The sequence below is a fragment of the Sycon ciliatum genome, chromosome 3 (assembly GCF_964019385.1).
Source record: "Sycon ciliatum chromosome 3, ocSycCili1.1, whole genome shotgun sequence".
Lineage (NCBI taxonomy): Eukaryota > Metazoa > Porifera > Calcarea > Leucosolenida > Sycettidae > Sycon > Sycon ciliatum.
The window spans coordinates 13931343-13945723 of NC_088645.1; the positions used below are offsets into that span (position 1 = coordinate 13931343).

The 14381-nt window shown below is 46.2% G+C and overlaps 1 protein-coding gene across 1 annotated transcript; it reads right to left on the reverse strand.

The window, feature by feature from the left end:
• Positions 1–3122: 3122 nt before the first annotated feature.
• Positions 3123–7793, reverse strand: LOC135811491 (endonuclease V-like). The gene is made up of 3 exons (XM_065324729.1): positions 6823–7793; positions 5764–6553; positions 3123–5083 (listed from the first exon to the last, which is right to left on the reverse strand). The coding sequence occupies exons 1-2, from the start codon at positions 7297–7299 to the stop codon at positions 5774–5776; spliced, it is 1257 nt and encodes a 418-aa protein (XP_065180801.1). The 5' UTR covers positions 7300–7793; the 3' UTR covers positions 3123–5083; positions 5764–5773.
• Positions 7794–14381: the final 6588 nt, after the last annotated feature.

Consider the following 14381-nt stretch of genomic DNA (forward strand, 5'->3'; position numbering starts at 1 on the left):
CAGTAAAAATATTATTTCATTGCCAAATTAGTTTGAGTTACCTTGGAAAATTATCATGTTCAACTGTCTTCGTAATCATCATACTCGTCCAACCGATGTCACCCTGGGCCTCACCCTGCGAATAATCAGCTTATCTCGCCCGTAGCTCCACTTCTCCTTCCATCATGACCGAACAAGAGCAATATCCGTAGCATGCCGTCATATCATGGCTGCTTAAATCCAGACTGGTCATGACTTCGTAACATGCATAATGTACAAATGTAATGTACGAGTACCGGTAAATGTTCACGTAGTTTTGCGGACTACCCGTCACTATCCCTTCCGCCCCGGGATACCTGATGAAGGCTGATTCACTCGCATCTTCTCCTACATGTACTGTGCCAGTGTGAGAAAGAACTTTGCCGAAGACGAGTTCGAGCATGCAATATTGTACTGCCATGATTTCTACCCTGCTCTTCATTCAAAATACTATCTGCATGACCTCCAAACGCTTTGCCATGCAGACCACCAGCACTGATCAGGCGCATTGTACACAATTGTATAGCCTACATACTAGAACCGTGGTATAATCGTGTAGTTATGCTCCTACCTCCGAGAGGATGCAAAATTTTGCTCCAAATTTTCAACCACCAAATTATGCCAATAATGATGCCGACATTATCCGCCGGTGCCTATGGCACAAACACCCAGCTTCTGACGTGTTATTAGATTCAATACCTACTTGTAGAGTAGGCTATACAAAAAGCTAGTCATTTCACTGTCACTGTCATTTTGCAAAGCAATCTAGAGGAAGATGCTTCAACTTTTGTGCCACTTGCCTTTGGTGGCATTTCATTGACAGAAATTGCCGAACTACTTGGTTTCAATTTGTTTTGTCACCTTGAATTGAACTTTACATCAGTTGAGGATTCTTTGGGGGAATTCCAGGCCACTAGTGTTGAGGCGATATTCACCTTCCTCGTGATACTCGATGCTCGTAAAGCTGAGGGCGGCGACAGTATTCCGGCATTCTTCCTGAAGCATTGTCCAGCAGCCCTCGCCCCGTCGCTATCCATATTAATTAATGCATCCCTTTCGCCTGGCATTGTGCCCTTCTCCCCAAAGATTGCAAATGTTCGACCCCTATTTAAGTCTAGTGACAAGAACGCATCTCGCAATTACCGTCCCATATCTTTGCTGCCATTAGCATCGAAGATCTTGGAGAAGATAGTCCACAAACGCCAGTGTGACTTCTTACAAACCCATTCACTTTTGCCCGCCAATCAGTTTGCGTACCGGCCCCAACACTCCACGGAAGATACCCTGACCTTGGCCATGGACCGCTATCTGTCGTCAGCAGACCACCAGCTACATACTGCCTTTGCTGTTTTCACTTTATACCATGGACGTCCATAGCGTCACCAGCCCAGCACACTCCCAGCTGTTTGCGGATGACATCCTTCTCGACACCGCATGCGGATCTGTAGCAACCCTAAATCAAGTCTTATCAGTTGCTGTGTCAAACTTGGCTGACTACCTACACGGGAAAGGCCTGGTTTTAAACCCTGACAAGACGCAGGTCTTAGCCATTGGAGGGTTCATGCCGTGGTACCCTGGAAGTCAACGTTAAGGTGGCAGACTACCCAAAAATTTGCTGAAAAATCGAATTTGTAAATTCATATTGATTGCTACGTCAATTGAAAGAGCATGAATAGCTGCAAATTCTCTGAAAATTGTGTCCCAATCTGACCGGCCGTTCAAGAGTTATGGCCGAAAATGTGCCCTTGCAAGGAAAGATATTTTTGTTGCACGCTATCATTTGTTAGCAGCACTGTATTTGAATGTGAGCAGACCGTGCGCAACTTGTCGTATCATGGAAACACGTGAAAGTGTGCAGAATTTTGCTCCAAGTCCAAAAAATTAGGTTTTTGAGCCACGAATTGGGCTGCACGGCGGCGGGCGAAGCCCGCCGCCGTGCAGCAGGACTTTTGCCAGCACCCTCGTGACGTTGCAGATATGTGGCTTGATTATTGTCGTTGACGTTGATTTAGTGACTTTGGCAAGTTTGAGTCGTGTCAAGAAGTCAGGTAGGATTCAGTACTAGGCAGTCGTGAAACGTGAGTGGAAGTCTTTGCCGGTTTCTGAGGGTATCCTGGATTTGGTGTGCAGCGCTGTGGAAATTCCTTGCTGTGGAGGTCCCAGCACTGGATGTTGTATCAAATTTACGACCTCGTAGCAAGCACACCCTAAACCTAAAAAAATTCAAAAATTGACTTTGGTCTGTGGGAGTGTGTGAGAGAACGCCCACTCGTTCCGTTGTGACAGATTCCAGGGCCTCGTTGAGGGGCCCTACCCTATCACCCATGGCTGCTTCTGGACTTGTACTAGGTTTGAGTCCCGCGCACGAACAGAATGAGCACGAAAATGTGAAAAAATTGAAAATGCATTTGTTTGGCTCGTGGGTGGCTCGCACAGCGTGGCACTATGCCGGAAATTTGAGTTTTCCGGCCTGGAAAGCCTGTCAGTGAGGCGCAAGAACTTGTAAATCATGTCCTGAGGGCCAGCATAGTGGCAGGAGTGTGTGATCAAAATTTCACTCAAATCCATTGAGAAACACCAAAGTTACGGTCAATTGAATGCCATATGAAATTTATGGGTAGGCTGCCCCCTTAACTGCAACGGGACGCCTCTCACCCAGACCACCACTGTTCGCTTTCGATTCCTGTCTTCGGTGGGACGCGCAGGTCTCCAGCATAGTACGTAAAACTTCGCACAAGCTAACCACCCTGAGAACCATCCGCCCGTCGCTATCTGAACGCCAGTCACTCCTCTTCTATTCTGCCCTTATACTTCCTGACATGCTTAATGGATCAAACGCGTTCTTCTCAGCACTTAAGGCTCAGCAGCGGCACCAGCTCACTGTCCTCGACAAGCGATGTGTTCGCTGCGTAGCCAATCTGCCCTTCCCGTCCCATACCACTCATATACACTCGCCTTGCACTGACCCCTGCAATTGAACGTGCCAAATGCAAACTGCGTTTGCTTATGCACTTAGTCCACACCAGCAGCATCAGCCCTCTTCTGAAAGATAGAGTAGCCCTCCAACCTCCCAGTAACACCCGTGGCAATGACAATTGCAAATACGTTGTTCCACTAACTCGGCGAACATCTGGCGACAGCCGACCATTGGTTTCTGCCGTGAAGCTTTGGAACACCCTGCCACAGGAACTCACGTCCACTCGTCGTCCAACCTCGTTTAAAGGATTGCTGAAAGTGTTTTTCTACGGTTAATATGGCCAAATAGCACCTCCCTCTGGCATAGGACCTCATCTTGCTATTTCTCTCTGATTGTTACTTCGTTCGATTTTGACTTGTAATTACCGGTACAAATACTTCCTATTGACTATTTTCCCATTTTCTCAAGTGCAGCTTTATCGAGCCACACTTTTTATTCTATCGCCATCATAATATTGGGCATCAATGCCCGTTTGGTTTGCGATGTAAAATAAAACTTCAAACAAACAAACAATGTATACATGTAACGCGTTTTTTTGCTCGGTGGAGAATTCAGATGGCTGAGTTCTAAGACATTGTTCTCTGGAATAATTAGTGCTTTTCACTGGCAATAGACTATGGATTTCGGCAATATACAGTCTGTACTGGTGAGATCAACTAAAAATAAATTTCACGGTTCGCGTGAGACTCGGCTGGAAGCCGAGTTTTCCGCATCCGCCGTGGGAACGCCACCACCCTCTAGGATCAAAGGCGCAGATGCAGCGCCTAAACGGTGGGAGGTGAGTAGATCAGACCCACCACCAAGTGGTCAAAGACCGAAATCCCATTAGCTGCATCCATGTGAGATCAACTAAGGTGTGCAAAATTCCTCCAACAGCCGAAGTTTCAAGCAAGGCGTCAAACAAGCGCCATATTTGTGGCAAACAGATAAAGCGCTGGTCAAGGTACGGTTATGCATACATGTCGGTTTGACCTCTTGTTCTACAGAAAACCAAACCTCTACCAATTGTAAGGGTAAGACTAGACATGTACGAAAGCATACAAGGCGACTTGAGACAGTCACGGATCTGGAACCTGATTTGAACTTCATATTTTCTATTCATTTTCGGTTTTAACAACCCTCGAGGAGTTAATAACTTTAATAGAGCTGTAAATAAAATGAAGGCTGCATACATCACGCAACCACAGGTAAGTTTCCTGTTCGATATGTATGTTTATCCTAGTAGTAGTGTATCAGGAATATTATAATCCAGAACCGATGTTCTCGCTCCACATACATCGACATAAGGACATGGACCCAGACCACAGAGGCAGGAGAGCACACAGAGTGAGGGTAGTAGGCCGTAGCCAGATGTGAACCGGAATGCAGACGAAACTAGGAGCAACAACAGGGAGACAGACCCTCGGAGGAAAAGTGATTGCATTGCACCACTTGGGACCGTCAGATTAATTTCTCTGGACCGAGCCAGCCGGGAAAAAACCCTCGCGCCGACGAACGCACGAATGAGGGAAAAGACCGGGTGTATAACCCCAAGTGGTAATATGGCAGCATTAAACTGGCACAACATATTTACAGCCAAGAAAGAAAGGGAAAAAGACGGGCAGACATGAAACGTGGGAGGGTGGGGACACTGGTGAGACATAAAAAACTGACTGAAGAAGTCAGGCAAAAAGAACAGCAACAAAAAGAGAAAACACCAGATTCCATATTCGGAAGAAAAATAATTTTGTTGCGCGAGAAATCATTTCTAACCTCACTCGCTCCGCTCGGCCGGCGAGAAATATATCTTCTGTCCCTATCATCAGTGGAGTACGGAATTAAAGGTAGCCAATGAAAGAAACTGGAGTTAAATCATCAAGCAGGGGTATGGACACACATCAGGAATACTAAAATAAATGGGATACAACAAAGTAGGAAGGCTAGCAAGCGAGTTGACAATTATCACATGACAAAGTGTAGAAGAACATAATCATCAAGGTTATCCCTGGTTGGCGTTGCTTGGGTAGCCTTCCGCTTGCCCATAGCGACAGGAACCTCATCAGGGTCGCTGTTCGAAGACGAATCCCGGGTGGCAGCATCCAGTTTTTGCTGAAGCAGAGAATAGAAAATGACCAAGCATGGTCAGTGATACCCAGGGACACTCGAGAGCACGAGGCTACACCATGTGAACCACAGGTGATTATTATACACGCTGCGAAATATTTCAACATCAACGATGTACATGTTGTATTGGGCCAGACATTACAGTTCACAATTCACACATTCAATGGAAATTGAGTTTCTTCGAAAAGCAATACATCCTCGAACACCAGTATGCCTCCTCAGGCTCTTACTGTCTTTGGCGACGCACTAGAGGCCAGTACATGTATGACACAGGTTCGTCTTAATATCGGTATATACAAGCTAGAAGATGCGTTTCTCGACGTGCTCTGACTTCGATCTACGTAGAATGTATCTACGTAACCGCGCAGGATTTCCCAATGCGTTCCTCGAGAGGGGTAGTGATGTGGTGTATCTTATGTCGAAGGCTGAATGAACTAATGAAGCCTATCTTTACAGTTCCAGCAGTTTATCGTGTGACAGACTCTGATGCGATGCTAGGATTTATGTGGATGTTCGATAAAAGGGAGTAATTAGAGGGCTGTGAGCTAGGATGAAATGGGATTTCATTAGGGTTTCCACGGGTGTCCTGTTGGTATAGTTGGCAACTTGTATGATACATAATGGTGAGTAATGAGGGTGCAAACACAACTTAAGCCATTAATTACCTTGATTGCACTAGCGCTTCCTCTGCGGGTAGCTGCAATGCGTTCCAAATGCCTCTCCCTCTTGGTGGCTGATGCTTCCGTAGCCCATGTTACCTGTGGATCGGGTGATGTGTTGCACTGACGGGGATGCCTTGGGCTTGAATGTATGTTTTCCAGTAGCCGAGGTGAAGCCCTTGTCGTCTGAGGAGGTGTGAGCTGCTTTGCCACGTAGACGAGCAGGGAAACACGGAGTCCCTTGGGCGTTAGCTGATGGCTTGGGCTTGAATGTATGTTTTCCAGTAGCCGAGGTGAAGCCCTCGTCGTCTGGGGAGTTGTGAGCTGCTTTGCCACGTAGACGAGCAGGGAAACCAGGAGTCCCTTGGGCGTTATCTGATGGCTGTGCCTTCAGTGGAGCTGTATTCGGAGTCTCCTGCTGAACGTCATGTGTGGTGGAAGTCGTGGAATCCTTGCCGCCAGACGTGTCCATGTCGACCTGCTGCACTGGTCCGTGGTAACTGTTGCGATCTCTAGGCTTGGCATTCACACGCGGGCGAGTATCTCTCGTTCTTGCACCAATCTGTTGCCGGGATTCTTGATCAGCACTGTCTATAGGAGCTGGAATTCTACAATTGCCTCGATAGCACTGCTGGACTATTCTAACTGCAGTATTCAGAGACACTCTGTGGCCCACTGAAATATAGACGGGTGTTGATCCACCTTTGTTGACGCTGGCTACTCCAATGATGCCGGTCTTGCCCTTTCCAATCACTGGAGCCGTGCCTCTGTTTTGGCAAAGGTGTTTGATATTGTCCTGCGGATGCCAAATGGGTCAAAAAGACGCAAGTGTTAAACTTTCAACAGGGACAGATGATTATCACTAGGACCAAATCCTAAGCTAAGTACTTTTCACTTGCTATCCCCTCCATCTACGAAAATTTCGCTCAGTTGCACGACAGGAATAATAATGAATTACAGCCAATACTGTGCGAATTGGGCATCATCACGGCAAAGATAAAGAAGTAGATGCGAGTATTCCTAACGAATGTTCCAGGGCAAGAACATAGAGAACTCTTCACTTACTTCTCGGAATTGTCGCTCACTTCGGGCTTGAACCGCTGGAATAAGAAGTTTTTTGGCTACACCAATGGTGGGCACGTCAGCCACAACTCCTAGATGGCTGGCTGAACCACAGCCTCTGTGGTGCAAAATTCCATTGCCATCCACCAAAAGCACCTGTGGCTTCCACTGGGGGTGTTCCTTCTTAAGTGTCTCCAGCAACGTGACATAATGCTCGACTTCTCGATACGCCAAAAAGCCGGATTTGTATGGTACGGTTATTTTGACGGGAATCTTAAATGTATGCATGTGTTGCATGGTACCGTAGTTATATAGCGATAGCGCAGCCACGGCCGTCTGGTTGTCGTTGCTGCTGAACGAAATATCAAGTCCACCAATGATGTTAATTGACGACCTCAGGGTTGCTCCTGTGCGACCGAATCGATCCTCTTCGATGATACTACATCGGATATTCCGCTGAATCCTGTGTGAACCAGACATATAGAAACCAAATGGAAGAAATAACGAAGACAAAACAGCATATGTATCACTGGGTGGATGGGTTACAACATAAGAGTGGGTGTATCTAGGTCTGTTTCTTGTATGTATGTGTGTATGTAGCGAGACTTGGCAGCAGGATCAAGATCACGATGTATGTATGCAAGTATGTATGTATGTACTAAAGTATGTTTGTATGTATGTTTGTGTTTATGTATGTATGTATGTATACTTAGGTACCTCCATAAGAGCACAATCTTTTTGCACAGATTACTTCTGTCTTTGGCGCTCATGAAACAAAGGCAACATTCGGTTGAGGCTGTGTTGTTTTCGCTGGATTACACTAGGCGCGGTAAACTTCGATATAGAAGACTGGAACTGGTTCACTGCGCCGGTGTGAATTCCTACCACCAGTGTTTCTTCTTTCCAGTTTGGAACTGCGCAGGTTGCCTAGGTTTCAATGGAGATTTTTTGTGTGCTCCTCGTAAATTTTGAATGTACTTATACTAGTAGGCCAAAGTCTGCGCAGCCTTGGCCGTAAGGTTTTCTTGCGTACCCTTTAGTTGTCTATTTTCGGACCTATGTCGGCATCCTGGTTGAGCAGTGGAGAGGAGGAGTCTCTTTCTCTAGGATTCCTTTGGCCGACCCCGTTACGGCCTGGTTAAAAGGGTGACGCTGAGCAAAAGTTCCATTCTAAACTAAGTTACATTTACCGTTATGCAGATTATTATTATGTCTAGGTGATAACCCGCGATTGCTTGCTATGTGCATACTTGCCTATTTGATTTGGGATGTAAAATTACTTGTAAAATAGATTGGATGAATAGTAAATGGATAGAAAATAGGAAATTAGGAAATTCAAATCAGGTAAGATCATTGCCAATCTAACTTCACCTTGAAAGCTGCCTTTCATACAAAGCCTGACTCCTATAACTACATGACTGTAGCAGAGATTTGGTTTTCTGTAGAACAAGTGATCATACTTATGCATTAACGTACCTTGACCACTGCTCCATCTGTTTGCCAGAAACACGAGGCTCCTTTCCCGCCATGTTTGAAACTTCAGCTGAGAGAGGAGTTGTGCACGGTTCAGTTGAGCCCACCAGTAAGATCGCTCACAGTTCTAGAGAAGAATCGCAGAATCCGAAAACGTCTGAATACTACCACTGAGGATTTTGATAATGTTTGATTCAGATGGACGAAACAAAAATTGAACCAGGTCAGGCAACCTCAATGACATGCCACCAGAGCCACGAGACACAAAACTCGAAGCGTCTTCGTCTAGAATGTCTTGCAAAATGACAGTGACAGTGAAATGACTAGCTTTTTATACCCTACTACTACTGTCGTGGACATATTATGGTCGCACGTCTAGCGGTCCCAGAGCGCTGGCTATGCAGCCCTGGATAAGCGGTACACGCATGCAAGCGCGCTAGCGCGCTGCATGCAGCGTGCATGACTAGCATCAGAGTTACTTGTGCACTGCACGCAGTGACAGTGTTCTCTATGCGCTGAGCCCGCGCCGCTGGCCCCGGTCAATCGACTGGATATCCATGTCCGCTACAGTAGTACTTGAGTAGTACTTGACCAAACGGTTTGGTCTCGCGAATCCAAATAAAATCAATCACGTCAAACGTGAACGGCCTGTGGGGAACCCACTTAGGGCCCTTACACACTACGTAGAAAACCGCTTTTTTGTTGCGTTCCTGTAAAAGTTGCCATGTCGACTGACGTCATATGGCACGAAATCTAAAAAGTTGCGTAAACGTTTTACTCAGATCTCGGACGGGTGTAGAAGGCTGCTTTTTAGCTTTTTAGCTTTTATGCCTTCCCGCGCTTTCGGACTTCAACTTCTTGTTGGTGTTTTTGCTGTTTGGTGCTGTGTGGATTTCCGTGTTTCAATTTCAGCTGTCCATTGGACTTTTCGCCTGCTTCTGAAATTCTCGTACCTGAACTCGTGTTGTTCAAGCCGTAGTAGACTCGATCTTGTTTGATTGCTGAGCGCGACACGATGCCGAAAATCCAGTGCACAGAAGAAATGGAGGCGAAGCTCATGGAGCTGTGGGCGATATATCAAAAAACAAGGCGTTCCAAACTCGTTCTCAGGGTGAGCTGTCCACAAGTTGCGACCAATTCTGTATTTGACGGTACCATTCCGCAACAGCATGCTGAGCATCGTCGTGACCATGAAATTTGAGCAACTGCGATCAGTCATCTAGAAAATATCAAGAACAGGACCGCCATCAGACGACTTCACTAGCTTCTGTAGGTCCTGCAATATCATGGCGGCAACAATTTTACGTCGCCGCTTTCTCCTTGCCGGAGTCAACCTGAGCTCCATGGGCATGGCTCCAACACAAGATGCAGAACGAAATCGAAGAAGCACACACAGCACTCGTTCTGAGAGCAGAACATTTCATCCGAACTGCACTACATCAGTACAGTCATGTACGTAAAAAGCAGATCACCTGTCAGTGTGCAACTGCACTTGATCAGGCTGGCGCATACGCAACGTATGCTCAAGTTAGTTGCGTTTTACATGTACGTAGTGTGTAAGGGCCCTTATACTAGCAGCTATAGTTAAAGGGGAAGTATACCCTAAAATCAAATTTTCACCAGTTGTAGTCTTCGGGGTGCTGAGTCGAATGGTCTTGGTCCGAGGAAGCTGAGACGCTCCCTTCCTACTTGAATCCCAATCGAACTCGCGCACTTCCACCGAAACTGGGTGACTGCGCCCTACTAGATGGGGATTTGTATGCAAAATGTCACTAAAAGCGCCATTTCGTTCTTATAAAAGCACGGATGACCGCGATTGGCCCATATGTTGTAGTCTTTTGGACGCTGAGTCAACTGGTTTTGGTCCGAAAAGGCTGCGATGCAGCGTTCCTCCTTTATTCCCAATCGAACATGGTTGAACAAGCGGTCACGTGCTCCTGCGTACACCAGTCAGCTGGTCACCGTGCCTGCAGGGTACAACTTACTAGCCTGTTTGACCTTTTTTGGGTGCAGTCCTGTCACTCGAGTTGAACTCGAGTTGAACCTTGGTGTGAAAGTTGTCGCCTGCTGGCGCGGTGACCAGGTGATTTGGGCACCCAGGAGCACGTGACCGCTTGTTCAACCATGTTCGATTGGGAATATAGGAGGAACGCTGCATCGCAGCCTTTTCGGACCAAAACCAGTCGACTCAGCGTCCAAAAGACTACAACATATGGGCCAATCGCGGTCATCCGTGCTTTTATAAGAACGAAATGGCGCTTTTAGTGACATTTTGCATACAAATCCCCATCTAGTAGGGCGCAGTCACCCAGTTTCGGTGGAAGTGCGCGAGTTCGATTGGGATTCAAGTAGGAAGGGAGCGTCGCAGCTTCCTCGGACCAAGACCATTCGACTCAGCACCCAGAAGACTACAACTGGTGAAAATTTGATTTTAGGGTATACTTCCCCTTTAATCCTCGTACTCACTCAAGTACTACTGTAGCGGACATGGATATCCAGTCGATTGACCGGGGCCAGCGGCGCGGGCTCAGCGCATAGAGAACACTGCTAGGGTGTTCAGTCACGTGACAAACGAGCAGGAGTGCTCAATAACAGGGTAGCGAATGGTTGAGTTGTGCTATGTGACAATGTTGTGTGTGCGTGGAGTGGTGGTCGTGGGGGGGGGGGGGGTTAAGCTGCGGAGGCCCAATACAATGTAAGGGGATGGGAGGAGAGGAGGCCAGCGGGGAGTCAAATTCAGAAGAGGGAGGAGAGAATAGCTGAAGTCCACGGTTACTGTGCGAATTCAAATAAACCAAACAAACTGCAAAACAAGTACACATCTCACGAGAATAAAGAGAGTGACGTCACAGCTACTCTAGTTTTTTCGTAAGGTGCTCGGTATTAGATGTACCAACGCGTGGTAGCCGCGTGCTGTATAACAAGTATAACTATAAGTGGGTTCCCCATAGGCCTTTGAAGTTTGACGTCACAGCTTCTTGACAATGCGTAGTTACTTGGCCCGCCAAGTGCCAAGTGATGACAAACGAAAGTCGAGTCCCCTAGTACCTGCGCTTGATGTGTTTCTAGTACGTTCTAGTGCCAGCAGCATGCAGTGAACACAGCTACAGCATCATTTTGACCGCTGAGGAGCGCGCGAGCAAGATTATTAATTTTATTTCAAACAATAAATTAAACTGCTACTTGTAGCCGAGCTTGTATTTTTCGCTTTATAGAGAAGGAGAAGCGTAGCTGATTTTTTTGCTTGGCCACTGCTGTGCCTGTACTGTCGTTCGGCTTTAAATGTACATGTACATGTACATGTAGTAGCCGGCCAAGAAACAATGATGGGTCACGGTCTCCGTTATTTCCATCGCAACGATTGCTGATTTCTTTTCGCTCTGAGACCAACCAACTCGGGGCTCGTTTCCTTGTCCAGCGGCAAGCGAAAATCAAAACTCGTATCTCTCAAGTGCTGGTAAACACTCAGCAAGAAAACACTGCAAGATGGCTTTAGACCGAAGGCGAAACTTCTTGAAGTATAACAAAATTTGAAATCGCGATCTTGCACCAGAGCGCCCCAGTCAAAGTGATGCTGTTACCACGGGAAACACCACAATCGCAGGTAACGCGACTTTTGTTTGTCACCACTTGGCCTTGTAATAATACTATTGTAACCACGTGTAACTACGAGTTTTCAGGCAGCGTGACGTAGGCACTTCGACAGCTTAATTCACATCGATAAACAACGGGGTATTCACGTCAGATTAATTAAGGGAGCTTAGTACTATTAGTACAGTCATGGTGTTAGATGGTTGTTGTAAGGTCACTGTTTCCGAAGACGGTGTTCTCCGCCTTAGAACTTGTTTCATGCATGCTGTCAAATCAACAACGACTACAGTCATATAAGTACATGATTGTACTTCTACGCCCTCATCGAAATCTGGGTATTTCGGGCAAAATTTCACGATTGAAAAACATTAAATCCCGCGTGTACCGGGCGCGGGCCGCGGGCCGGTCGTGCGTGACCTGGAGAAGGTTTTTTTGCGAGAAAAAAGACGTCTTCAAAAGTTTATTTTGCGAGAATCTGCCACATGCGTGTTAAAACCCAATGGCGTCACGATTTATTGAAAGTGGCATAGTTGGTTGTACAGTACAGGTGTTCAAAACCATTTGAACTACAAGTACATGTATAGCCTTCATCTTCTTTGGCATGCTCTCTTTCCATAGTCCTTAGCTTTTCTTTGTTGCGAGCTGTTGTGAGCATGTCAAAAAGAAGACGAACACTTTGGAGTTCAAAATTAATGGTTTTGAACCCTCGTACCAACTATACCACTTTCAATAAATCGTGACGCCATTTTGTTTCAATGCGCATATCGCGGATTCTCGCAAAAGAACCTTTTGAAGACGACTTTTTCTCAGCCCGCGCCCGGTACCCGCGGACAAATGTTTCCAAACGCGAAATATTGCGTAAAATCAATCTCGGATTTCGATGGGTTCGCAGAAGGACATTGTGCGTTCTACTAGGCCCCCTTGATCTGACGTCAACACCCCTTTGTTTATTGATGTATATGCGCAACCCACTTCTGCTACTACTAGAACTACAGCTGTGCACATTTTGTAAGTTGAAGACACCACTGCAGCTGTACTTATGAGAGCGTGTGTGGGCAGGCGTGTGTTTACCGCCATATTGCCAGGTGTGTCTTTACCACCATATTTATCAACCTGAAGTACAGCTGCAGTGGTGTCTTCAACTTCATTCTCCCGAGTCAAGCTCCGTATGAAGACATCCAAGAAGAAGACTAGTTGCCTGATGAGTCCAGCAGGGACGAAACATACGTCGCAATCGAGCTATGTCGTTGCTGTGTAATCTTCTATGTGCCATGCACTACTTGATGTACCAGCCTGCTATGTCGGTTACCGCCAACCATGCATCGACTAGGCGCCAGGCGCGAACCAGTGATGGTGGTGGTGAGAATGAGAGCTCCGTGCTAGAACTTTGCAGCTTAGAGAGCGTGCGTGGGCAGGCGTGTGTTTACCGCCATATTGCCAGGTGCGTCTTTACCACCATATTTATCAACCAGAAGAATCAACACAATTACATAAAACGAATCATCAGATACAGTAATGATTACTGTAAATATACAAATTTTCGGCAGCTATTTAATTTCGGCTATATTCGGCACCGACCCAAAACGCCTAAATTAAAACGCCGATGAAATTTTTCACAGCATCTGTCGCAATACCATGTCCTCTACCCCACGCCGAAAATAAATCGCCGCCGAAATGTCAAAAATCGTGAAGTGCCGAAATTTTGCAACGCCGAAATTATTTTGTATATTTACAGTATACAGAGTCTGGACATGCATGGCATGCATGCAGACGATGATGCAGTACAGTAAAACCAGGGAGTCGTAAAATACCGGTATTTTCCGACTACCTGAGTAAAACCAACGAGGCAACGACCACCCCAGGCCTTGACGGATTATGCTAGCATAATTTTTCGCATAATTCCTACCAAAATCGAATAATCGCATAATTCGAGGCAAATTGCATACGAATCGCATAAATTGGAATAATCCACCTGTTCGCATCAAATTCCATACAGTCGTACATGTTCTACAAGTACAAGTACAAGTAGATGCACCAGGAAGTCGTAGGTTTATGACTCCCTTGATAACATGTCCAGTCCACTACAATCAGTGACGGTCGTAGCTAGGTCGGACGGTGCGTTGACCCCGTTGAACTTTTGCTACTACAGAACAACGCCCTCTACAAAAAAATCTCCTGTTATTTTCCACAGAACCATCATATACATGTACATTACTAGCAGCATATGTGAGCAAGCGGCATAATAATTATGATAACCTTTAGCATAAAAATAGCATAATTCTGCAATTTTTTCAGCAATGCGAAAAGCATAATTTCATGAAAATATTAGCATAATCCGTCAAGGCCTAATCCGTCAAGGCCAGGGCCAGGGGTGGTCGTTAGTTGCAGGTTTTTGCCAAGAGTCCATAACCCCTAAATTGGGGGTTATGGACTAGGCCTTGACGGATTATGCTAGCATAATTTTTCGCATAATTTCTACCAAAATCGAATAATCGCAT